This window comes from Sycon ciliatum, chromosome 3, assembly GCF_964019385.1.
Source record: "Sycon ciliatum chromosome 3, ocSycCili1.1, whole genome shotgun sequence".
In the NCBI taxonomy this organism is placed as follows: Eukaryota; Metazoa; Porifera; class Calcarea; order Leucosolenida; family Sycettidae; genus Sycon; species Sycon ciliatum.
In genome coordinates, this window is record NC_088645.1 from 45,995,671 (window position 1) to 46,019,812 (window position 24,142).

Sequence of the window (24,142 nt, forward strand, 5' to 3'; positions counted from 1 at the left end):
TCAGCTTCGAACACGTGCCCGGACGTGAAGGCCTTGACTTGAACTAATTACTTGAAGTAGTCGAGCTGGAGTTGGAGCTGGAGCCTGGAGGTGGAGGTGACGATGTAAACACGGTAAAGACTAAGTCAAAAGTAGCAAATCACACGAATGTAGATTTTTGGGAATGAGCTGTTATTTTGTGATTATTGTTGCAGCAAATAGCTGCTGAAGCTCTCAGCTCAGTGCAGGCACTGGACTAGGACGCGGTTGTTTTCCATGCACTTCACTCTCTCTTCTCTCTCTTCAGTCTTTACTGACGCTCTGGAGATACTACAGTGGCGCATTCTCGTCACACTTCTCAGCCAAAACGAGAGCAGAACAAACACGGAAGGTACGAAATAATTAATTTTGCTTTGTATCAGCAGACTCATCACTCGCTGTAGTGGGAGCTGTGCTCCGCCAGCAGCTACTGGGGCGAGGAAAGCGTCCTTTCGACTCCGGCATCTCATTCTGTCGTGTGCTAGTGTTGTATCGTACGTGAATAGCAGAAAGTGGATTAGCTGATTTCGTCACCTGTTCAAGTCCGCGTCCTCTCAGCACTGCGGATATGCTTAAGCGCTAGCGCCTGCGTGCGTGCGTCTGTGTGTTTGTATACATGAAAAAGACCTGGAGTCGACGGTGAACGTGCTCAGCTTAGCTAACGGAGCACCAGCTCGCTAGCTAACGTCCCATGAAACAGCACACGGTTTCACCATATCGTCAACAGTGTCACCACATCGTCGAAATACTACTCGACCAGAAAGGATTTGCAGGAGATTTCTAGCTCGCTGAACGCTGCTTGCACGAACGGTAATCAACAGTGGCTCCAACAAACCCCAGTTGATTGTCAGAGCATATATACACACACACGCTCACACACAAACACAGTGACGTAGGCACGTGTTGTGTAGCTGTCGAAATGGCTAGCAATTCGCATACACCCGTTGGGCAATTGCAGTCGCGCCGGTCCTTTTCCAGCACAGGACGCCGGTATCAACGTCGAAGTGACTGCAACTCCACCTCCACAACCCGCAGCGGTGATGGGTCGCTAACAAACACGCCAACGTCAACAGGACCTGGTATTCTGGGAGTGGCTGGCAAGAATGGAAAGGCGGACGTTGCGGAGCCATCGACAGAACCACATGAAGCAGTCAAAGTGAGTTATGCATTTACACATGCACGCACGCACACACACACACACACACACACACACACACACACACACACACACACACACACACACCATTTGACCGTTGGACGCCCATCGCCGGAGGCGATGATAGTGATGCTACAGGAGAAGCCATGGCAGCTTGTGCTGGGATTGCACCATTCAACAGACTGCAAGGCTGAAGAATTGACCGCCACTATTCAGCCTGGTCTACACCACACAGCTATGAAGGGGCTTTTTCTGGCCAGTGAATCCCTACTTTTTGGTCTTTTTTTACACATACACACACACACACACACATGCACACACACACGCACACACGCACACACACACACACACACATTCACATGCCCGATGAAGGTATAGTGAGGGATGAGTCCCACCAGCATGTGTAGCATCGCATGATTGCGTGAGCTGCGAAGTCTGCTTATAATATTGAGTGGTCGCTGCTGGGATGACAACTACACCATAGCTTAGTGCTGAAGCATCGCTGATCATAAGCGAGGGTGCCTAGTGTTCCAAGGGTAGGAGGGCTTATGTTCCCATGGCAGGAGGGGTTATGTTCCCAGGGCAGGAGGGCTTATGTTATCAGGGCAGGAGGGGGTTTAGTGTTCCCAGGGCAGGAGGGGGATGGGGGGGGGGGGGCTAGCGTTGCCAGGGCATGGAGTCACACGCTGCACAGCAGGCTAACAGGCTCGTGAAGGCAGTTTGTAGTGAGCTCTACTGTCAACAAAGCTCATCATAACAATAGTGCTCATTTGTCCTGTTTCCGCTAGGAATGCACTCAGGTTATATTATTACCAGTAGGTCTAGGGCGTGCTCAGCACAATGGGAACATTAGCAGCTCTAGTTGGTAAACAACCTACATGACCAGACTCAGCCCATTCAAGGTTATAGGTGTGTGTGGGGGGGGGGGGGACGGAAACACTACTAACTTCAGGGTTCGTGAGGAAGGGGGTTGGGGGCAAGGAGAGCAACACTGCTCAAACGCCACCATCTTTTACCGTGGGGCATTGAGGAGAGCGGAGGGGGTCGTTACAACCCGAATCCTACCAACACATGGCAGTAGAGTAAAATTTAGATCTGCAAGTGCTCTCTTCCTGCTGTGCGAGTTCACTTGTCACATTTTGAGCTTGTACCGTTACCCGTCCTTCTTCATTGTGCCTTCTCTCTCTCTCTTTCTCTCTCTCTCTCTCTCTCTTTCTCTCTCTGTCTCTCTCTGTCTCTCTCTGTCTCTCTCTCTCTGTCTCTCTCTCTCTCTCTCTCTGTCTCTCTCTCTCTGTCTCTCTCTCTCTCTCTCTCTCTCTCTCTCTCTCTCTCTCTCTCTCTCTCTCTCCTCTCTCTCTCTCTCTCTCTCTCTCTCTCTCTCTCTCTCTCTCTCTGTTCTCTCTCTCTCTCTCTCTCTCTCTCTCTCTCTCTCTCTCTCTCTCTCTCTCTCTCTCTCTCTCTCTCTCCTCTCTCTCTCTCTCTCTCTCTCTCTCTTCTCTCTCTCTCTCTCTCTCTCTCTCTCCTCTCTCTCTCTCTCTCTCTCTCTCTCTCTCTCTCTCTCTCTCTCTCTCTCTCTCTCTCTCTCTCTGTCTCTCTCTCTCTGTCTCTCTCTCTGTCTCTCTCTCTGTCTCTCTCTCTCTCTCTCTCTCTCTCTCTCTCTCTCTCTCTCTCTCTCTCTCTCTCTCTCTCTCTCTCTCTCTCTCTCTCTCTCTCTCTCTCTCTCTCTCTCTCTCTCTGTCTCTCTCTCTGTCTCTCTCTCTCTCTCTCTCTCTCTCTCTCTGTCTCTCTCTCTCTCTCTCTCTCTCTCTGTCTCTCTCTCTCTCTCTCTCTCTCTCTCTCTCTCTCTCTCTCTCTCTCTCTCTCTCTCTCTCTCTGTCTCTCTCTGTCTCTCTCTCTCTCTCTCTCTCTCTCTCTCTCTCTCTCTCTCTCTCTCTCTCTCTCTCTCTCTCTCTCTCTCTCTCTCTCTCTCTCTCTGTCTCTCTCTCTCTGTCTCTCTCTGTCTCTCTGTCTCTCTCTCTCTCTCTCTCTCTCTCTCTCTCTCTCTCTCTCTCTCTCGCTCTCTCTCTCTCTCTCTCTCTCTCTCTCTCTCTCTCTCTCTCTCTCTCTCTGCCAGGTCATTCTACTAGGAGATAGTTCTGTAGGGAAGACGTGTTTGATGGTGAGATTCAACGATGGTGCTTTTCATGCCGGTAATTTCATCAGCACAGTTGGAATTGACTTTCGGGTAAGCTCGGCTGTAGATCCATCGCAGTCCGATAATATGTGTTTGGTTTGTATGCGTATCTTTTCAAATGTTTGTGTTTTGAAGTGTTCATTTTAATGCTCTCTTTCTGCTTGCGCCTATTGCTGTTGCTGATCATGGTCGTGCTGCTCTGGCTGATGTGCTGTTGATGGTGGTTGTGCTGCTGCTGCTTGCAAAATTAATTTTGTTCACAGATGTTGATGCATTCATGCTGTTCCAGTACCTCTGTCTTCATCACTGTTACAGCCGGGACAGTGTATGTTGTCTCCACCAGCCGTACATTCCACTTTTCCTGCTTTGCCGTCCGAGCTGAAACTGTGTACCCACTTCTGGTGATATGTGTGTGTGTGGGGGGGGGGGGGGGGGGTTGTGTTCTCCTTCATCCACGCACTTCATGTGTGTGCGTGTGTGCAGGGGCGTACATAGGGCGGTTCCCGGGATGCCCGGGAACCAGTAAAAAAACTTCGATATGGGTACAGAGAAGTTTTTGATCCAGGCCCAGCGCTCGCAGTGCAAGTGCACTAGCGCTATAGCAGCGCAAGTGCATGCAATGCGAGTCCGCCTGACGGTCCGAGGACGGTGACTGTAGCCCAGGTGTGAAAGTCGTAACAGCGTACTGAACTGGGTTCAACTAGGTACATCGCCGGATTCCTCGATCTCAGTCAGAGTCAAATTTTCCTTTGCAGTTTGTTTTGACAAAGTTGGTCGTGTTTCGGACGATGCTTTCGCTTTGTGGAAAAGAAAAATGAAGCGTCGACATCCAGAGGGCCGGAGCTCTATTCAGAGCTATTTTGAGCAGCAGGCCGAAAGCATGTAGCCAGTGCTAGTGGCGAAGGTCACGCGATAGATGAGAATGCAGACGCAGCACCTGACTTGCAAGCGAAGTCTGCATGCAACGAGCAGCGTTGAGGAAGAAATCGTCGGCGAAGCTGTAGAGCGACCGTTGTTGGAAGCTGCTGGATCATCCAAAACTAACTTCAATGACATGGGAGTGTGTTGGAAGGGATATTCTGAACGTCGACGTCCACAGTGGAATCCAGTCCCCCGAAATTTGCCGGACACGGAAAAGATCTCCGTCATCGATAATCATTGTGCGCCACCGAAGGCGAAGGATTTCATTTCCTGTGCTTGTCCAGACGGATGGGAAACAGCGCCACTTTCAACTATCCTTGCTATTAGAGGAGTTACCCTGGGTAGTCTTTTGACCGGCGTGCAATGGTGGCTTCTGCTTGCCGAGTGTGATGTTTGCTCCAGATGATTCGAAACCTGTAGGCAGCTTTCAAAACTGCATGCAATCGTCATGCTGAACAAAACATCCATAAAACGTAAAATCAAAAGTGCGTAGCAATGACATCGTCCAGCAGCTTGTGGATGTTAATTTCACCCAGTCTGAGGAGAAGATGCAGAAACTCCGGCCGTGGGATACGAAAAATAGCACTTCAATTGAATTTGTGTGGAATTTTGGTTCATCAGGTGGCATGGGAACCACTCCTGGAGGCGAGCGGCGTACGCCCCTGGTGTGTGTGTGTGCGCGCACACGTGTGTGTGTGTGTTTGTGTGTGTGCGTGCATGTGTATGCGTGCGTTGCCTGGTATTATGTTCTATGTTCAGACGAAAGTGATGACGTTGGATGGAACTCCACTTCATCTACAGGTTAGTGTGGTTAATACATTTTTTGCGGATTCACTGGCCAGAAAAAAACCCACTCACAAATGTCCACGTGGTGTAGGCTATGCCGATTAGCTGTGGTCAATTCTTCAGTCTCGCTAGCTGTTGAATGATGCAATCCCAGCACAAGTTGCCATGGCTACTGCTGTAGCATTGCACAAGTTGCTATGGCTACTACTGTAGTTTTACAGTACTGTTTTTGGAGTGGAAAGGAGTGGGATTCACAGCAGCATTTTGCGATGCGACGGCCGCAAAACTGGGAAATCCCCAAGTCGCATCCATTGCGCAGCTCACACAACTGCCGCAACTGGGCCATCGCAGAAGTTGAGCTTGGCTCAACTTTGGCGATGTGACACACAATGTGGTGTACGATTTTGACCTTTCCTGCAGCAAAGTTGTACAAAAGTTAAGAGTTGCTTGTAGATTTGTAAAAGTTATACCAAGCCACGCGAATACCATGGTGACGCACTCACCTGCATTGGACTTCGCGCCAAATCAGCAAGGCGACGTTGCATCGCTGACTTCTTCTGTGAATGGTATTTCGCGAGTTCGCATCGCACGACGTCATCGGAGATCATGTCGCATCACATCGCCAAAAAGCTTCTGTGGATCCCGCTTAATTAAGTCACACTTTCAGCATTAGTAATTCATGCAAGAAAAGCCGTTGCGGATTATACTCCAGTGTGGCTTATACAGTGCTGCCAAATAATTTTCGCCCAAAATCGGACACCCTTCACCGCCAAAGCGGGCCACATGGTGCGAATTTTCTCCTCGGCAAATTTTTTACAGAGAATTCAAAATATCGCCTAAAACACCATGAAAATTCGCTTTGTTGCCATGGTAACCCCGGAATTGTCATGAATTTTGTGAATGATTAGAACACAACACCAAAAAATGAAAACAATTGTATGTGTGAAAAACGCAAAAAAACGAGAATAAACAAGCAAACAAAAAACAACAAAAAATCCAGGAAAATACAAGGGCACTGTCCTGCCACCATCATCTCCAAAACCTCACAGCCGGCCCTCCGAGATTGCCAACTCTCGCAATGCATTCACATTGAATGAATTTTGTAATGATGAGTGTGGTCGCACACTGACTCTGTACAGACTGTCAGCGTACATGCCATCCAGCCTGATCCAGGCATGTTACTTTGCACTTCCACAGCCAAGCGCTAGCCTTTTTAGAAGCAAATGTACAGTGATTTGTGCCTTCAGTTGCGCTGAAAAGTGACAGTACAGGACTTCTGCATAGGGAAGTAATGATCTCCGACATTTTTGCTGCTTTTCGGACGTTTCCCTTTTCGGACCGGTTTTCGGAAGAGCCTTCAAAAATCGGACACTGTCCGAAAAATCGGACGGTTTGGCAGCACTGCTTATACTCCAGCGTGGCTTATACTCCAGTGTGGCTTATACTCCAGTGCGGGTTATACTCCAGTGTGGCTTATACTCCAGTGTGGCTTATACTCCAGTGTGGCTTATACTCCAATGTGGCTTATACTCCAGTGTGGCTTATACTCAAGTGTGGCTTATACTCCAGTGTGGCTTATACTCCAGTGTGGCTTATACTCCAGTGTGGCTTATACTCCAGTGTGGCTTATACTCCAGTGTGGCTTATACTCCAGTGTGGCTTATACTCCAATGTGGCTTATACTCCAGTGTGGCTTATACTCCAGTGTGGCTTATACTCCAGTGTGGCTTATACTCCAGTGTGGCTTATACTCCAGTGTGGCTTATACTCCAGTGTGGCTTGTACTCCAGTGTGGCTTATACTCCAGTGTGGCTTGTACTCCAGTGTGGCTTATACTCCAGTGTGGCTTATACTCCAGTGTGGTACACTCCAGGAAATATGTTATGTACGGTATGTGTATGTCTGTGTGTATGTCTGTGTATGTACTTGTGCAGATTTGGGACACGGCTGGACAGGAGAGATTTCGCAGTATCACTGCATCATACTACCATGACGCCGATGCAATCCTACTTGTCTATGACATGACTAGTTGGTCTTCGTTTGAACATTTGAACGGCTGGCTGTCGACAGTTAGAGACATGGCCCCGAAAGACGTCAGCTTGCTATTGGTCGCTAATAAGGTGTGTGTGTGTGTGTGTACGTGTGTGTGTATGTGTGTATGTGTGTGTTTTTTTACGAGAAACCACGAACCTCGAGCACAGAATACTGCATGATAGAGGTGGCTGCATACGCAACTGTGTGTGTGTGCGTGCGCGCGTGTGTGTGCATGAGCGTGTGTGTGTGCGCGTGCGCGCGCGCGCGCGTGTGTGTAATATTGTGTAACTGCTCGGTGTATGCTGCTTTATGTTCTGTTTACATCACATACCCAGCTCAAAAATAATAATAATGAAAGACAATGGCACCGAGACGAGGACAAATGTGACAACTACTGAGCAGGGACTTGGATTTGAGGGTATCTGCTGTTGTATGTTGTCACTTTCCCAGCTGGCATCACGTGTATTAATTTGTATCCAGTGATGTTCTTGAAACAATCCTCCCAGTCTTGATAGTGACCTGCCTGCCTGCACTTTCCCACCAACTGAATGATCCTAGTATTAAAATAATATCACTTTGTCTATAAGTGGGAATTGTGGCGCAAAAACGGAAATTGTCGTTGGAGCCTGACTGTGAACAACAGTACGTTATAGCGATTATGGGGCGCAGTGTTTCTCCTACAGTCTGTTTCGAAAAGATTACGAATCCTGGCGATCGCCCGGGGAGTTTGCCGTCTTACCGTATGAGCTGCCTGGAAAACTCGCTGTGACCTCCAAGAAATATTCCGCGCGAAAGCGTGAAAAATGAATAAATCACTCATGTGTGCGTGTTTGTGTGTGCATGTGTGTGCGTCTGTGTGTGTGTGTCTGTGTGTATGTGTGTGCGTGCGTGTGTGCATGGTGTATGGTGTTGTTCTTTTGTGTGCATTGTGATAGAGTGATCTAAGCTCCTCAAAGAGAGTGAATGATCAGGCCGCAGCAGAGCTAGCACAGGTCAGTGCAAGCATCTATAGTATACACTCGCCTATCCACATGTTGCCTATCCGTACATTGCTTATTCGTACATTGCTTATCCGCACGTTGCTTATCCGCACATTGCTTATCCGCGCACATCATAATCCACACTTCACAGTTATCTACGAATCAGTTTTCCACACTTCTGTTATCCCTATCATCCCTATCATCCCTCAAGTTGTCTGGTGGTCGTGAATGAGTGACTCAGTGTCAAATTCTGAGTGGCAACGCAGATGCCTCCCATGGCTAACATTCTATTAGTATTTGATGTGAGCTTAAATCTATGCTAGTCTGTGGCCTAACGTGTGTGTGTGCATGTCTGTTTCTCAATCTGTTGTTGTGGTTCACAGGAACATAAGGTTTGCTTCCTGGAGGTGAGCGCCAAGACTGGGGACAACGTTTCCTTGGCTTTTGAGGCGGTGGCTAGGTGAGAAACACTTGTCCTTGCCCCAATGTCCCTGTGTCTCTATGTCCCTGTGTCTCTATATCCCTGTGTCTCTATGTCCCAATGTCCCTGTGTCTCTATATCCCTATGGCTCTTGCATGGTGCATGTTAATGTATGTCTTCATTGCTTGTGAACACGCGTGTGTAACTGATTTCGTGTGTTTGCGTGTGTTTTGTTTCTTGCGGATCTCTCTTCATTATCACGGCTAGATCGGTGCTTGCAAACCGCGCGCTGAAAGCTAAGGACGACGCAGGCAAAGGAAAGGCGTTTGACTTGGGCAAGTACGTCGAGGAAAACAGTACAAAGTCGGAGTGCTCTTGCTGAGCAGAACACACACACACACACACACACACACACACAAACACACACACACACACACACACACACACACACACACAGCCGTTGATACTCCGTCTCTCTCTCTCTCTCTCTCTCTCTCTCTCTCTCTCTCTCTCAATGAGTGTCGTTGCTTGCAAGTGGCCAATAAGGACATGTATCCCAGATGGTACTGTGCATTTGCAGCACTGTCAGCACTGTTAACAGCAGGTAGACACTGTGAGCAGCTGCCTTTAAATTTTCCAACTATCAATGTGTTGAATTCTTGCAACCACATTCCGGAATATGGATTTGCGCTATTTCTGCGATATTTCAGCCATTTTCCTCCATCGAACCTTCCGTCATGATGGTTCCCATAGAGATTCTTCATTTATAGTTTTTTATGATCTGATTCTTTTGTTGATTTCTATTCTTGTGGTGTATTTACATGCACGCTAGGTCAACTTTTAGAATCACATTTTTACAAATACAATTTTGAGAAATCGTGCACATATGTACTGGCATTTGTTAGCGCCTCTCTCTCTCTCTCTCTCTCTCTCTCTCTCTCTCTCTCTCTCTCTCTCTCTCTCTCTCTCTCTCTCTCTCTCTCTCTCTCTCTCTCTCTCTCTCTCTCTCTCTCTCTCTCTCTCTCTCTCTCTCTCTCTCTCTCTCTCTCTCTCTCTCTCTCTCTCTCTCTCTCTCTCTCTCTCTCTCTCTCTCTCTCTCTCTCTCTCTCTCTCTCTCTCTCTCTCTCTCTCTCTCTCTCTCTCTGTCTGTCTGTTTGTCTGTCTGTCTGTCTGTCTGTCTCTGTCTCACTCACTCACTCATACTGAAGCACACACTCTCTTGTCTCTGCCCTCCCTCTAAAACCTTTGCTTTACCACCTGAATGTCTTCCTCACCTTTATTTCTCGCCTTGATATACATATTGTTAGTTTCTTACTCATCAGGATAACCCCATCCCCCCCCCCTTTTTTTCCTCCTCCGTCATGCTCATACAATGCATTGAGGATTTGTTATCGCCACGATTTCTAAGCAGTGATCATTGCGTTTTACGTGTGCTGGAGATAACCTGTGAGCTTGTCTTTGGGTTCTGCAGCGAATTTGCCCAAGTGGTGTCTTGCGCTGCGTTGTCTGTACAATCAAGAGTACGTAACCCCGGGGTTATGTACTCCCTTGGTTTTGTACCCCCTTGCTGTTGTACCCCGGGGTTATATACTCTTGATGGTACAGACAACGCTCATATTAACCAGTCCAAGGAGTAGTAAAAATATAAAATAATATTTTTACATAAGTGGGTTTACCCAGGTTTCAACAGTGCTCAACACCACAAGGGCGGAGCGTAACCACAAAGGTCAAAAAGAATGGTTCCACCAATTATTATACATCCCTCCCTACATACATGTACGTTGTAACGTTGCTATTTTAAAACACTTTCACAACTGAAAGTCAACAGATATTCGGCTTTTTTCAGCCCGGCCATTTTGGGCGAAATTTGTTGCGGCCGAGATTTGCTTTTGCAAGGTTTGGAGTCCTATAATTGTAATGTATACAGGCAACAGCAGTACAGGCCGAAATTTAAATTATGCCGAACATTTGTAGGCTGACAGTACTCCCTGCTCACAACAGTCACTTCTCTTTCTCGGTATCAACTGACATTCCTTTGTTGGTAGTGCCGCAAGGTTGCCTGAGTGCCTGTGGAGTCCGTTAGCTTTGTCACGTGACCGAGTTTCTGTACCCATGATATTACCATACCGTCTTGCAATTAGGTCTAAAGAAAAATCCCAGCACAAATCTCACCTTTTCAGCAAATCAGGTTTCGTGCAGTTGTACATGGCATGCTGGAAGTTAAAAGCAGTTTGCCAGGAGTAGTAATAATACTACTTGTACTAGTAGGGGCACACCCAGTAGGGTATATCAATAACAACCGAGCAAGCTACTAATGATGTGCAGCAGAAAGGGCGTACCTGCTAGGTGAGTGGCTATCATAACAGCATCTAGGCCACACACATGTGGAATAAGGGGATTTGTCTTACTGCAAAACCGGGAATTTTCGGTGGTGTAATATTTTCGGTATTTCCCAAAATCAACGGTAGCGCAAACATTTCGGTAAAACAGTTTTCCAGATCCAAAAAATTCATCTTGCACACTGTGGGGCATGGCAATGTTGAATTTTAGGTCGCTTTTATTTTAGGTTAGGGGCCGGTCACATTGAGGGAACAATCCTCAGATTATAAACCGGAGGACTCGAGCTGATTTTTCATCGAGTGGATTAAATCTCTCAAATCTCCCGCACAGCGGCAAATGTCCATGGTAACCACGGATTTTTTTCAAATTTTCCCTCAGTGTCACTCAATGAAATCCAGTCGTGTCACTCAATGAAATCCAGTCGTGTCACTCAATGAAATCCAGTCGTGTCACTCAATGAAATCCAGTCGTGTCACTCAATGAAATCCAGTCGTGTCACTCAATGAAATCCAGCCGCGTCACTCAAGTGCGTGCCGGGCGTTGCGCAGCCATAGACCTGCAAACACTGGGCTATGAAGTGATTTAAGGTGCAAACTTGAGCAACGTGACTGGATTTCATTGACCAGCATTGTAGCTCTGCCTTTTGGCTTTGAGTACTCTATTGGACAGCCTGGAACCGCTCTGTTTTAGCAGGGCGCACAGTACAAGCGTTGATGTGCACCAAATCCAAATAATTTCGGGCAAATTCAACAGGTAGGTGTGCGCCAAACAGGGTATTCCTGCTTGGGCGATATCTGGAAAGGGGGAACATCTGCTTGGTTCATGGTGGCATACAGAGGCACGGGAATCATATCTAGAGACGTGGAAATACGCAGTGTCATTCATGCCAGGAATTCTCTCAATTTCATGTCAAGAATCAGATTCACTACAATCTTAACAAGGAGGCCATGGGCAGGTATTTGCCTTGCTAACGGTAGGGCCCTCCCTATTAAAATAATCAATTATATTACTCAAGAGAGATTGGAAGCTGTGTCGCAACTCTGAGTTTCACATATTACTACGATCATCAGGCAACTGACGGCTCCAAAACGGGCAGCCTGAACATAAGGGGAGCAAGGTGGGAAATTCTGAGGGGTATCATAGCGCCGCAAGAGTCAGGTGCAGGCGTAAATTCTATTACTACTATCACTCAATCTCCGGACCGGGCCATATCTGTTGCTATTAAATCTGCGGTCGGCCAGTTCCATTACGTGTAGGTGACGTTGATGGACAAACATTCCTCATTGCCACCATCCTCCAGGTTGATGAAGACCAGCACCTCTGCACTGTCGTTCTTCTGACGGGGCACAAACGACAGAGCAAGACTCTGCGACTGGTTACCTTGGACCTGATCACACAAACGCATCACGTGAACAAGCAAAACAAACAAACACACATACCAATTGTGAGGAGAAAGTCAAGTTCTCCAAATCAACAATCAAAATCACTTCCCAAGAACAAAATTGTAATAATAACCCAACTGCATTTGTGTTCTGGGGTTTTCCCTTCCCGTGTAACACTTCAGTAATGGATATGCAAGACTTACAGTGCTGTTGGTGGGCGAAGAACTGGGGAAGGGGTAAGCCTCCCAGCCTCCTAGCCTCCTAGCCTCCTAGCCTAGACCATTCATATTCCCACGTATTACAGACAGTATAATTACGCAGTGTTTAGTCACCGTGTAAACATTGCTATGTTGTGCTTGGTGAAATTGCAGCCTGGTCGTTCTTCGCCGCTACCTGACAGTACTGTACTTATGCACAGACAGTTGTTCTAAGGGTTCTCGTCTTCAGTAGTCCTAACGGTTCTCGTCTTCTCCATGAGACAAACTAAGGCTTACGGAGTGAACACATGCGAACAGGTATGACCAGCTTACATCAAAACGAGTCTCCTTCAAGTGCAGCAGATCACGCCGTGATGTCGCGACGCAGAACGACTTGCGGACCGGGTACGAGTTCTTGAATTTGATTTGCTGAATAGAGGTGATCATACAGGCATGCACACACGCGTGCACACACACACACACACACACACACGCCACCCCACACTCACACGCACGAACCCCGCGCAAGCATGCGGGCTCACGCACACAAGCATCCACATGGACACCGTGTCGTAAAGCCAACATGAAATCAACATTCTTACATGACACGTGATCGTTGCCGGGGCCATGGCCAGTAGGCCATCTTCCCGCCGCGGGCATAATCAGGCCATCAGGACCGTTTGACGTCATTTCGGGAGATTCAGGACCGTTTGACGTCATCTCGGGAATAATTTTTCGACCTTTGACCTTCCCTAATAGGTTGCTTCGCGCTGTAAGAAATCGAATCAAGCACGCTCCGTCTGTCTTGATGGCTGAATCTTGCCCTTGCCTGCAGCCCTCGGGCCTACGGCCCTTGGGCTGCAGGCTCGGGCAAGATTCAGCCATCATGACCTCCTGAGCGTGCTTGACTACATAATCCTATATTGTTCCCCCAAAAGGCAGTGTGCATACCTCATACATGTACGTATATGACTGTACAGACTTCATATACATGTATCACCATGGTGATATGCTCTCTATTACCATGGTGATATGCCCCTAGAGCCTGAGGACTTACACACTGTTCAACGGCTACATGTACGTATACATACTGTTGGTGCACTCGCTACGTCTACGTGCCGCGTATACACACTCTGCATTCTTACCTTTCTACAGTGCTTGCCGCCAGTGGAGGGGATCTTGACGTGCGTAACCTTGGTGATGGTGGGCGGCAAACAGTTACAGTGCACTTGCCACATAGCAACAAGGTTGCCATGGTCAACATCTAGTATTGGCATAGCAACACGATACATGAATAGCAACCAGACACATGAACAAGCATATCAGTAAGGCATAATAACACGATAATTAGAGCAAGAGTTGCAAATGGGCAAAATTCAGGATTGCCATGGTGACTGAATATGGTCGCAGCGTTCCTGTCACTCGAGTTCAACCTTTGAACCTTTGAGTTGGAACTTGATGTGAAAATTGTAGCCTGCAGGCATGGTGACCAGGCGACTGGTGTACGCATGAGCACGTGACCGCTTACTCACCCGTGTTCGATTGGGAATAAGGGCCGAACGCTGCATCGCAGCCTTTTCGGACCAAAACCAGTCGACTTAGCGTCCAAAAGACTACAACGTATGGGCCAATTGCAGTCATCCGTGCTTTTATAAGAAGGAAACGGCGCTTTTAGTGACATTTTGCATACAAATCCCTATCTAGCAGGGCGCACCGAGTCGCCCAGTTTCGGTGGAAGTGCGCGAGTTCGATTGGGAATAAAGGAGGAAGGGAGCGTCTCAGCTTCCTCGGACCAAGACCATTCGACTTAGCACCCCGAAGACTACAACTGGTGAAAATTTGATTTTAGGGTATACTTCCCCTTTAACATTGCTATAGCAACAAGATAATTACACAAAATTAATGATGTAGCAGCAGTGTATAGTCAGCAGTTAACATTGCTATAGCAACAAGACATAGGAAAACCGGGCTACTGTGGTCATCAGTTAGAAACAATTGGACAAAGAACGATGGTCACTCACCCACAACACTAAGTATAGCTGTTGTTTTGCACACACTGGTCGGTCTCAACGTCAGCTGTACGTCTGTTATTGACTGAGCAGGCAATGAGAAACATCCAGAGGGCCATACCTAGCAACGGAAACATACGCATGTACGCACACACGCACATGCGCACACGCACGCACACACACACACACACACACACACACACACACACACACACACATACACTTGTACTTGTACTTGCTCACTGCCAAAACTGGTCACGTGGGTCTCCCCGGGAGAGGGGAGAGAGACTCAAAAGGAATCTTCGAAAGATGACTCAATTGGCCATTGAACAACCCAGCGGCCGACACCCCCTGAAATCCCCAAACTAGGGTGGACTTGAAATGATCCCACTTATGGGCTCACCACACCTCAGTAAGTGGGTGAGGACAAGGTGCAGAAAAAGGATTGACGGCACAGGGGCGTCGGAAGGAGTTTGACATTGGTGCGGCGAAAGTGAGAGAGGGGGGTCGGGGGGGTTCTCCCCGGGAAAAAATTTGAAAATTGGGCCTAAAAGGCCATATTTTAACGCTACAGAATAATATGAGAAATAAGAATATGCATGCTGATGACACACCGCATTGTCGATGTAATACATGGTACCTGTACAAGAGTCGACAAGCCATCAACAAGGTTGAAATGTAAAAAAAAAAAATCGAAAATTATTGGTGCGGCTTTGGCCGCACCTGCCGCACCGGTTCCGACTCCCCTGCGGCATCAGGGTATCCGTCCCGGGATCCAACTGCAGGTACCCCTGCCCCCAGTGAAGGTAATACTTGGTACTAGTGTGGGTGGCTAAATCAGAGTGGATCTGATATAAGCTTCACTAGTACCATTGATTACACAAGAGTTAATCTAGCCAGAAGCAGTCCATGGTTAACAGGTATGTATACTTCAAATAGAAAGTATATGAACCCTGGAACCAACAAAGGTGGCAGGTACAACATTACACCTTCAAGCAGCCGAGCCTGTTGGCAACAGACCCAACACAATCAGGCATACGTGTACCTACCAACCGAACTAGCTGGCACACACACACACACACACACACACACACACACACACACACACACGAATCCACAATTGTATGTATTGAACACTGTATTCTCCTAGTGAACATCCCAAAGAGCTAAACCATCACTTACCTCCAGCAGTACAGGCTTGGAGACAAAACACTGGACGTTGTGAGCGACGTTTGAGCCTCTCAGAACCACAGCGGTGTTAGATGACTGATACATCTGACCACTGATATCAACTCTGCGCATACAATGTAGGATTGACAGCACACACAGCAGTAATATGCACACTTGCAAGCTACATCAATGACAATGTACTTGTGCATTCAACATGACTCCTTTGAGAGCAAACAGGACAACTTTTCCTTTCTTGCATGCAGTGTTACCACATCATTTTAGCTAAATATCAGTTGGGTAATTTAAAAAAACAAAAACATCACCCGTGGCCCAAGCTCCAGACCCTACATTGAGCTGCTCTCTCATTATGCATGCATGAGCTGCTAACTGTGTTAGATAAGATAGCATAGTGCTTACCTGTGTACAGCCTGCACTTGGCATAACCATCTTGCAATGGGGGTGATCAGGAATTCATCACTGCAATAATGCGACAACAGAGAACAACAACAAGAGAGACCTATGGCAGTCACGAATCAGACAAGAGAGTGTGTGTGGGTGTGTGGGTGGGGTGGGGTAGGGGGGAGGGGGTATTGGCACCTCACTGAATCTTTACCAGGCAGTTGAACACGAATACATGTCGGTTATCAATCGCGCAGAACATGCGAACACAACAACAACACACACACACACGCACACACACACACGCACACATGCGCACGCACATGCACACACACACACATACACACACACACACACACACACACACACACACACACACACACACACACACACACACACATACACACATACACGCACACACACGCCCAAATGCACCCCCCCCACACACACACACACATACACACATACGACATACGTACATGCGCGTAAACGAAGCTTACTTACCGATACAAGAGGACAATGAAAGAGGTAGTGGCTGGTGCAGCACCACACGGTACTTTCAAGTAGATATCTTGGATTGGACTAGACTCCTGCAATGTACGGGACGGGGATACAAATACAAGAGTGAGAAAGGAGAAGGACAAACAATGTTACGAGTTATGACTAACTGTCCACCAACGTGACCAGATCATATACAGTCAGCGAATGCGACTAAATGGCACAATACTGGCAAGGAGTACTGAGACATTCAACAACCCGACACCTAGCTCCAACACTTCTACAACCTTCCAAAAACCTTCCAACTCGAAAGGCTCAGGTTAGGAAAGGTCCAAGAGGGGAAGGTTGTCAGTTTTGTGTCAGGTTGTCAGTTGCTGACTGTAACGTTACATGATCTGGTAACGTTGGTGGACAGTTAGTCATAACTCGTAACATTTTTGTCCTTCTCCTTCTTCCATAATTAAATTGGCTCACCATCCGAGTTCAACAAGAGAGATACCTCGTATTTCGTAGTACATAAACAGAGAATCGAATGCATGTCGGTTTGTCAAGACTTACATCGTGGGATGGTGTTGCATGATGGCGTGCGATGTGCAACAAGCTAGTGTGAAAAGAAGTGTATGGTACTCAGGCCATGGTGTAGGATTGTGCTGTCTGGTATGCTGGGCTCTGTGCTGCTGGTGGTGATGGGCTCTGTGCTGCTGGTGGCGATGGGCTCTGTGCTGTCTGGTATGCTGGGCTGGTGGTGATGGGCTCTGTGCTGTCTGGTATGCTGGGCTCTGTGCTATCTGGTATGCTGGGCTCTGTGCTGCTGGTGATGGTGGGCGTTGAGGTGCAGGTTGGGGTGGGGGTGGGGGGGTGGGGGGTGGGGGGTGGGGGGTGGGGGTGGGGGTTGGGATGGTCATAACTAGTCCTGTAGTTTATGGAGAGTACTGTCGACTGCAACATTGCACCAAGAGTATAATTATAAAGAAGGGCTGAGGCTTCCTGCAGCTTCATCTGTGAAAAGAATTCGGGTGGACACACCCATTCCCATAGCGCTGTACATCACATCCGAACCAGTTCCGTTATTTGTGCAGCGCTATGGGAATGGGTGTGTCCACCCGAATTCTTTTCCCAGTATAATTATAAGCCCCCAATAGTGTGCAACTCCTGATACCCTTTCCACGGGGTACGCCGGCAGCGAAGACTCACATCCCGTGGTGTAGTGTCTCAGTTGTACGTTTCCAGCCCGTTCTTAGCGAGCAGCGGAGTAATAATACCAGCACTCCCTTGCAGAAACTCACTGCGCACATGCAACTCGCCAGCATAACCGTGGCAAATTTTCAGAACACGCGCACACTATCCTTAGGTGTACATAGTACAAAACGTACCTGGGACACGTGATGTGAGTTTTTGCCGTCGGAGACCCCATATGCAGAGTTGCACACTCTTGGGGGCCTTATACACCCTTGGTTACAGCATTTTGACTACACACTGGTAAAATACCTCGGATAGGACTTGTGTGTCTACGCCAGGCGCATTGCAAAACGTGCACAGTCGCTGCTGCTCCGCCGCTGAAGACACTCCTGCAGACGATGATGTAGCAGCTGCCAAGCTAGGTGATATTCGCACACATCTCTTCATGACGGAGGATTCTCCGTGGTGGAAGGTCAGTGTGTGGTGTACTACGGCGGGTTGATATACCACTGTCAGGGATAGAATGGCGATGGGAGATCGAGATTTCTCAGTCATGAAAGTCACCTGAACACAGCCACACAAACACGAATGCATGCACACATGCATGTACACACACACGCACACAAGCTCGCATGCACGCACACACACACACAAATGCACACACACACACAAATGCACACACAAATGCACACACACACACACACACACACACACACACACACATACAAACACACACACACACACACAAGTGCACACACTTACCACCTTATCACTGCACTCAAGTTAGAGGTGGGCAAACGCCGCAGCATATCCTGACTTGATTCATATCTCCATGGCAAAGTTTAGTTCCCAGTTGACTTGACATGCAGTCCAAGACATGACTGGATCTACCTTGGAAGACTATCCAGTAGAGAAAGTAACTGATGTTCCCTTTATTGTATAAGCCCATTCTGCAATGACGTAATTTGTACCATAACCACCCCACACAGCCACCCGGGCATGGGCATGCGGGGTGTTGTGCAGAGCATTACTGATCCCAGCGTACTCACATGCATTACTCATACCTTCCATACTTGGTAATGCACAATGGGCTTTTAAAATAGCATTGCATAGTATTCAGTCACCATGATATCCTGGCTCGTCAACTAGGGGTGAAACGATTAGTTCGAATATTCGAGTATTCGTTCGAAAATTTCAAACGAGCGAGTATTCGAAATTTTGCACTCGATCGTTTTTTTGTTTTGTTTTTTAGTATTGGCATTCTATTGTACAGTGACTACAATAATCATGAATAATCATGAAATCAACCCCAAAACATTTCTTGCAGTTTACTTTCGTAGAGTTTGCGACTTTGTGTTCCTCAACACAACTTGCAGCTTCCTTCAAAAATACCCTCAACCTTGGTGCTGTCCTAGATCGTATATACATGCATTCATTGTTTCGTCTCAGCATCATGGAGCAGCTTATGCGAAGGCTAGCCAAGCTTGCTTGGCGATGCCAACGCGGAAAAGCCTATAATAATAATTCTATTTTTTTTTCAAAAACTTCTGTTGTACCACTCATCGACTGGTATGCATGCATTATGCATGCCTTTGAGTCAGTTTTTTATGACTTGGACGATGCGATCACCACGGCAAGTAACGTTAGTTTGTTATGAGATAATGAAAGTACTGGTGAAAATCGTTACTTTACACTCTGTACAAGACGTTGGCGGCTTTTGTTCTATGTTCACAGATAATTTCTTCCGAATTGGTCGAGAACTCACAAATCTACTTCGTAGCGCTTTTGAATTTTGATAAAATACTCGAAATAATCGGATACTCGATCGAATACTATGAATGAGTGATCGATTGGTCAAAATAGATACTCGTTTCACCCCTTTCGTCAACTGACTGCCAATAACAACAGAATGTGAAAAGAAGGCTGATAGCCAACTATTGCAAACTTTTCCAAACAATACAAAAATGCAGGAGATAATATGAAAATGTTGACGTTTCGAGAGCTGAAAAAACTCAAGATTTCGAGAGCAGAGGTGATCATTATAATATTAGAGAGGTTAAGATGCACGTTATTTCTGACGTGACGCGAACGTTCAGCTCGCGTAATTTGGCTCACGAGTCAAAAAACAACGTGAGTGACCTGCAGCTCACGCCGAGATTAGGAGTTCTACTCCAAATTTGACGTGAAATTGGGCGTCACATCGAAAATAGTGTGCATTATAACCTCGCGATTAATATTCTTACACATCACAGCCCAAGTACGGTGCTCATCATGATTCACTAGAATACCTTGATGGTTTTCTTGCCCAGTAGTCGAGTAGTGGCGGTGGTTGCATTCTGTACGTCATGATGCCCATCCTTAGGGGGAGCAGCAATACAAAGAGAAAATGAAAATGAAGAAAACAATTATATCAACCCAGTGCCAGTGAACAACCCAATGCTATACTTTCAGCCAGGGAGTAGTAAAATACCGGTATTTTTTACTCCCTGCTTCCAGCCTTCAAGACTCGCCAGTCAGGGGAATTCCCATGGTCCACTCTACATGCAACCAACCACCGTCCAGTCAATCATGTCTTCAGGGGCGTAGCTGGTCCCCCTTTTAAGGGGGAGGTGCATGGCTGCATGTGTGTGGGATGGCTGGTGCATGTCAAATAGTATGGTCATTATGTGAATGCTGAACCTAGGTCGGAATTTTCAGGGGGGGGGGGGGGTGCATGCCCCCCTCCCCCCCCCCCCCCCCCCCCTGTGCACCATGCGGGCCACGAGCCTGAGTCTTTACCTGGCTGCAATCTCTCCAGCAATACTTGAACGGGATATGCAGTGTTTCCCTAGCGCGTAACAGCACGTGTTTGGAGCAACCGACCGACGAAACGGCCGTGCTTGAGTCAGCATTGCCACCGCTGCTTGTGGTGGTGGTGGTGGTTGTTGTGCCGTTGTTGGGATTGCGTCTTGATGTGGTGTCACCACTGCTGGTGATGCCGGTGTTGGTGCTAGATGATTGCTGGAACTGATTCACCGACAGAAACATGTTCTCCTCCAAGGCTGCATTGATTAGCAGAACAAGAAAATAGGACATTTTCGGGAATGTAAAATTCACACTGTACCCCCTAAGAAAACAAGTCTACTATTGGCTCAGAGCCCGAGTTCAAAACAAATTTAATTATTGTTTGAAACTAGTACTATCATTGCTCATCCGCCGAAGGGCATGCAAACACATTTGAATGACAAATGTAAAATTTTGGCATTTTGATATTATTTGTGGTAGACTACTTACGAGTACTAATGTTGTACTTGTCCTTCAGAAATCTCCACTCCTTGCTGTCTGTTACCACACTGAACGTGCATGCATGCATGCAACCACACGTGTGCGTACACGAATATAGGTGTAAATACACACAGACAGAAACAAGCGAACGCACAGCATGTCAAGTGCTTGTGGCAGGAGTGCTTGCAGCAGTAGTGCTCTCAGCAATGCCAAATGCAACTGGGTCACATGTAACTGGAGCAAATACAACTATAGCACAGTCATGCAGCAGGATTGCATGAAGTACTCCCACATGCATGCGGTGACTTACTCCAGCTCCGGGTCATCAAACACAATACTGTACGCCGTGGGAACGGTGTATGGATTGTAGAGTTGGAATTCCACCAGATGCACTACACCAAGAGACGCATACACCGTGTGTGAATTGCTAATGCCCTCCAGGTGATGTCGTTCGATGACGTCATTGCTGATCTGTGCCCTGCAGCAGCAAACAGAAAGAAACACGATGAGATAGTAATGACATCACTGCTCAGTTCTTCAACTGTCTATGGCGTATAGTGTCAGCGTACTGTCGTAGTTTCCGGACGGTAAGCTGCACTTTAAAAGCGCTAGTAATTCATCCAAAAAACTTCGGTGCGGCTTATACTACGACGGTCAAAGTAATGGTAATAAACAGGGCCGATGTCTGTATTTCGTGTCAATAAATCTGGGTGCAGCTTGAACTCCTGTGCAGCTTATACATGCACTCTCGAAAATACGGCCTATCTCACAACAAACATGTACTCCCGAAAATACGGCCTATCCCACAACAAACATGCACTCTCGAGAATACGGCCTATCCCACAACAAACATGTACTCCCGAAAATACGGCCTATCTCACAACAAACATGCGCTCTGCTTGGTACTATGGTAGGGTGGATTGCACCAGTAGCCATGCTGTCCACATACACAATCATGATGGTATTGCAGAAGAACAGCAGTAGTATCAAAATTTACACAAATAGAGCATTGCACATCCGTAAAGTCAGCGCCCCACCCCGCTGCGCCGCGCCCCCTTCCCTCCCGCCGCACCATTCAAGCACTATCACACACCAACTGGAGCGTGTAGCAAGCATGTGTAGCAGCTCTAGACGTAACCATGGCAACATACTTGTAGTGCTTGATGATTTGCAGTTGTTGTTTTTGCAGCTGAAAGTTGAGAGGTGTAGACTGTACAAGAAAGCAAGCAAACACACGTGCTCATGTACAGTGATTGCTTGCAAATGTTCACCGGGGAGTGCACCATCATGGATGGGTGGGAACGGCTCCACCCGGTATTACAACCAGACATATGGCAATTGCATACGTATATAACATTATAAACTGTACCTGGATCTGGCTGGTGATCTCTCCACTGCTTAGTGCGTCACGCACCGCTTTCATACGATCTAGCTTTCTGTAAGTGTACATGTATGTACGCACACACACACGCACACACGCACATGTGTGCGCGCGCACACACACACACACACACACACACACACAGAAGCTGCCAAACGTGTCACAAAATTTCAGCAATTCCACGACCCACCGAAGGCTGGTTTGGACTAGCAGTGGGCCTGTCCAGCCTGTCCAGCCAGCGGTTACTTTTCAAGACAAAGTGGCCAAAGTTGAGTGAGGTAAAACCAAACTAACTCCACAAACACCACCTCTCTCCCCGTGAGCACACACCGTTTCTTGTCCAGCTCCGCTTTCCTGTCCAGTTCTGTCTTGTGGCCATGACTAGCCATGCCCAGCATATGCCGGAGTTGAGGGTGAACATCCGTCATCTTCTTAGCCTCCACCTTGACTAGAGCATTGCGTTGACGTGATTCTGCAAAACGTGTCGGGAATGTGTTAGGGGAGAGGACCAATAGGGAGGAGAGCAGTGAGTACACAGACAGACAGACAGACGAGCGAAAAGGGACAGGCAGACGGACGGATGGAGAAATGGGTGTGCGGGCGGATGGATGGAAGGATGGACGGACGGACACAGAGAGACAAAGACAAAAAATGCGCGCACACAATTTGATGAAAACAGGAACAGAGAGTGCAAAAGATCGTATGACTATGAGGAATGGTGTGAGATGGCAGACCAGAAGAATTAACATTGAAACTCCATACTCTGCCGTTAGTCCAGTGCACCTACCATTTTGCTCTGTTCTTGCCGGGGCAGACAAGAGATGACTTGCTTTGCTAGATATCACCACTTCGTTTCCTACATCAGCAGCATCAACAACACAAAGAGGTGAAACAGCCGTAACAACAGCCATAGCCTCAACAACAATAGCAGCAGGAACAGCAACAGCAACAGCAGCGCCAGCAGCAACAGCAACAGCAACAGCACGAGCACGAGCACCAGCAGCAGCAGCAGTAGTAGCACCAGTAGCAGCAGCAACAGCAGCCCCAAGGTAACAGCAGCAATAGCAGCAACATTAGGCACAACAACAGCAGCAACCGGCACAACAGCAGCAGCAACCGGCACAACAGCAGCAGCAACCGGCACAACAACAGCAGCAACCGGCACAACAGCAGCAGCAACCGGCACAACAGCAGCAGCAACCGGCACAACAGCAGCAGCAACCGGCACAACAGCAGCAGCAACCGGCACAACAGCAGCAGCAACCGGCACAACAGCAGCAACAACCGGCACAACAGCAGCAGCAACCGGCACAACAGCAGCAGCAACCGGCACAACAGCAGCAGCAACCGGCACAACAGCAGCAGCAACCGGCACAACAGCAGCAGCAACCGGCACAACAGCAGCAGCAACCGGCACAACAGCAGCAGCAACCGGCACAACAGCAGCAGCAACCGGCACAACAGCAGCAGCAACCGGCACAACAGCAGCAGCAACCGGCACAACAGCAGCAGCAACCGGCACAACAGCAGCAGCAACCGGCACAACAGCAGCAGCAACCGGCACAACAGCAGCAGCAACCGGCACAACAGCAGCAGCAACCGGCACAACAGCAGCAGCAACCGGCACAACAGCAGCAGCAACCGGCACAACAGCAGCAGCAACCGGCACAACAGCAGCAGCAACCGGCACAACAGCAGCAGCAACCGGCACAGCAGCAGCAGCAACCGGCACAACAGCAGCAGCAACCGGCACAACAGCAGCAGCAACCGGCACAACAGCAGCAGCAACCGGCACAACAGCAGCAGCAACCGGCACAACAGCAGCAGCAACCGG

The 24,142-nt window shown here is 48.0% G+C and overlaps 2 protein-coding genes across 2 annotated transcripts in view; one reads left to right on the forward strand and one right to left on the reverse strand.

The window, feature by feature from the left end:
- The first annotated feature begins 68 nt into the window (after positions 1–68).
- Positions 69–9,959, forward strand: LOC135812324 (ras-related protein Rab-37-like). The gene is made up of 8 exons (XM_065325701.1): positions 69–1,174; positions 3,288–3,398; positions 5,028–5,069; positions 6,989–7,174; positions 8,024–8,080; positions 8,452–8,528; positions 8,757–8,876; positions 8,927–9,959. Exons 1-7 carry the CDS (start codon positions 938–940, stop codon positions 8,869–8,871), a joined length of 825 nt encoding a protein of 274 aa, XP_065181773.1. The 5' UTR covers positions 69–937; the 3' UTR covers positions 8,872–8,876; positions 8,927–9,959.
- Positions 9,960–11,539: 1,580 nt separating this feature from the next.
- The window catches only part of LOC135812325 (nephrocystin-4-like), a 34,537-nt gene continuing 21,934 nt past the window's right edge, over positions 11,540–24,142 (reverse strand). The window contains exons 22-37 of the mRNA XM_065325702.1: positions 23,096–23,164; positions 22,639–22,780; positions 22,297–22,363; positions 22,079–22,137; positions 21,238–21,405; positions 20,937–20,995; positions 20,442–20,704; positions 19,952–20,020; positions 17,973–18,227; positions 16,491–16,576; positions 16,005–16,064; positions 15,600–15,711; positions 14,430–14,538; positions 13,554–13,672; positions 12,742–12,837; positions 11,540–12,216 (exon numbers count right to left, since the gene is read on the reverse strand). Of these exons, the coding sequence (XP_065181774.1) occupies positions 12,076–12,216; positions 12,742–12,837; positions 13,554–13,672; positions 14,430–14,538; positions 15,600–15,711; positions 16,005–16,064; positions 16,491–16,576; positions 17,973–18,227; positions 19,952–20,020; positions 20,442–20,704; positions 20,937–20,995; positions 21,238–21,405; positions 22,079–22,137; positions 22,297–22,363; positions 22,639–22,780; positions 23,096–23,164 (1,874 nt within the window). The 3' untranslated portion in view covers positions 11,540–12,075. The remainder of the gene's footprint in view (positions 12,217–12,741; positions 12,838–13,553; positions 13,673–14,429; positions 14,539–15,599; positions 15,712–16,004; positions 16,065–16,490; positions 16,577–17,972; positions 18,228–19,951; positions 20,021–20,441; positions 20,705–20,936; positions 20,996–21,237; positions 21,406–22,078; positions 22,138–22,296; positions 22,364–22,638; positions 22,781–23,095; positions 23,165–24,142) is intronic.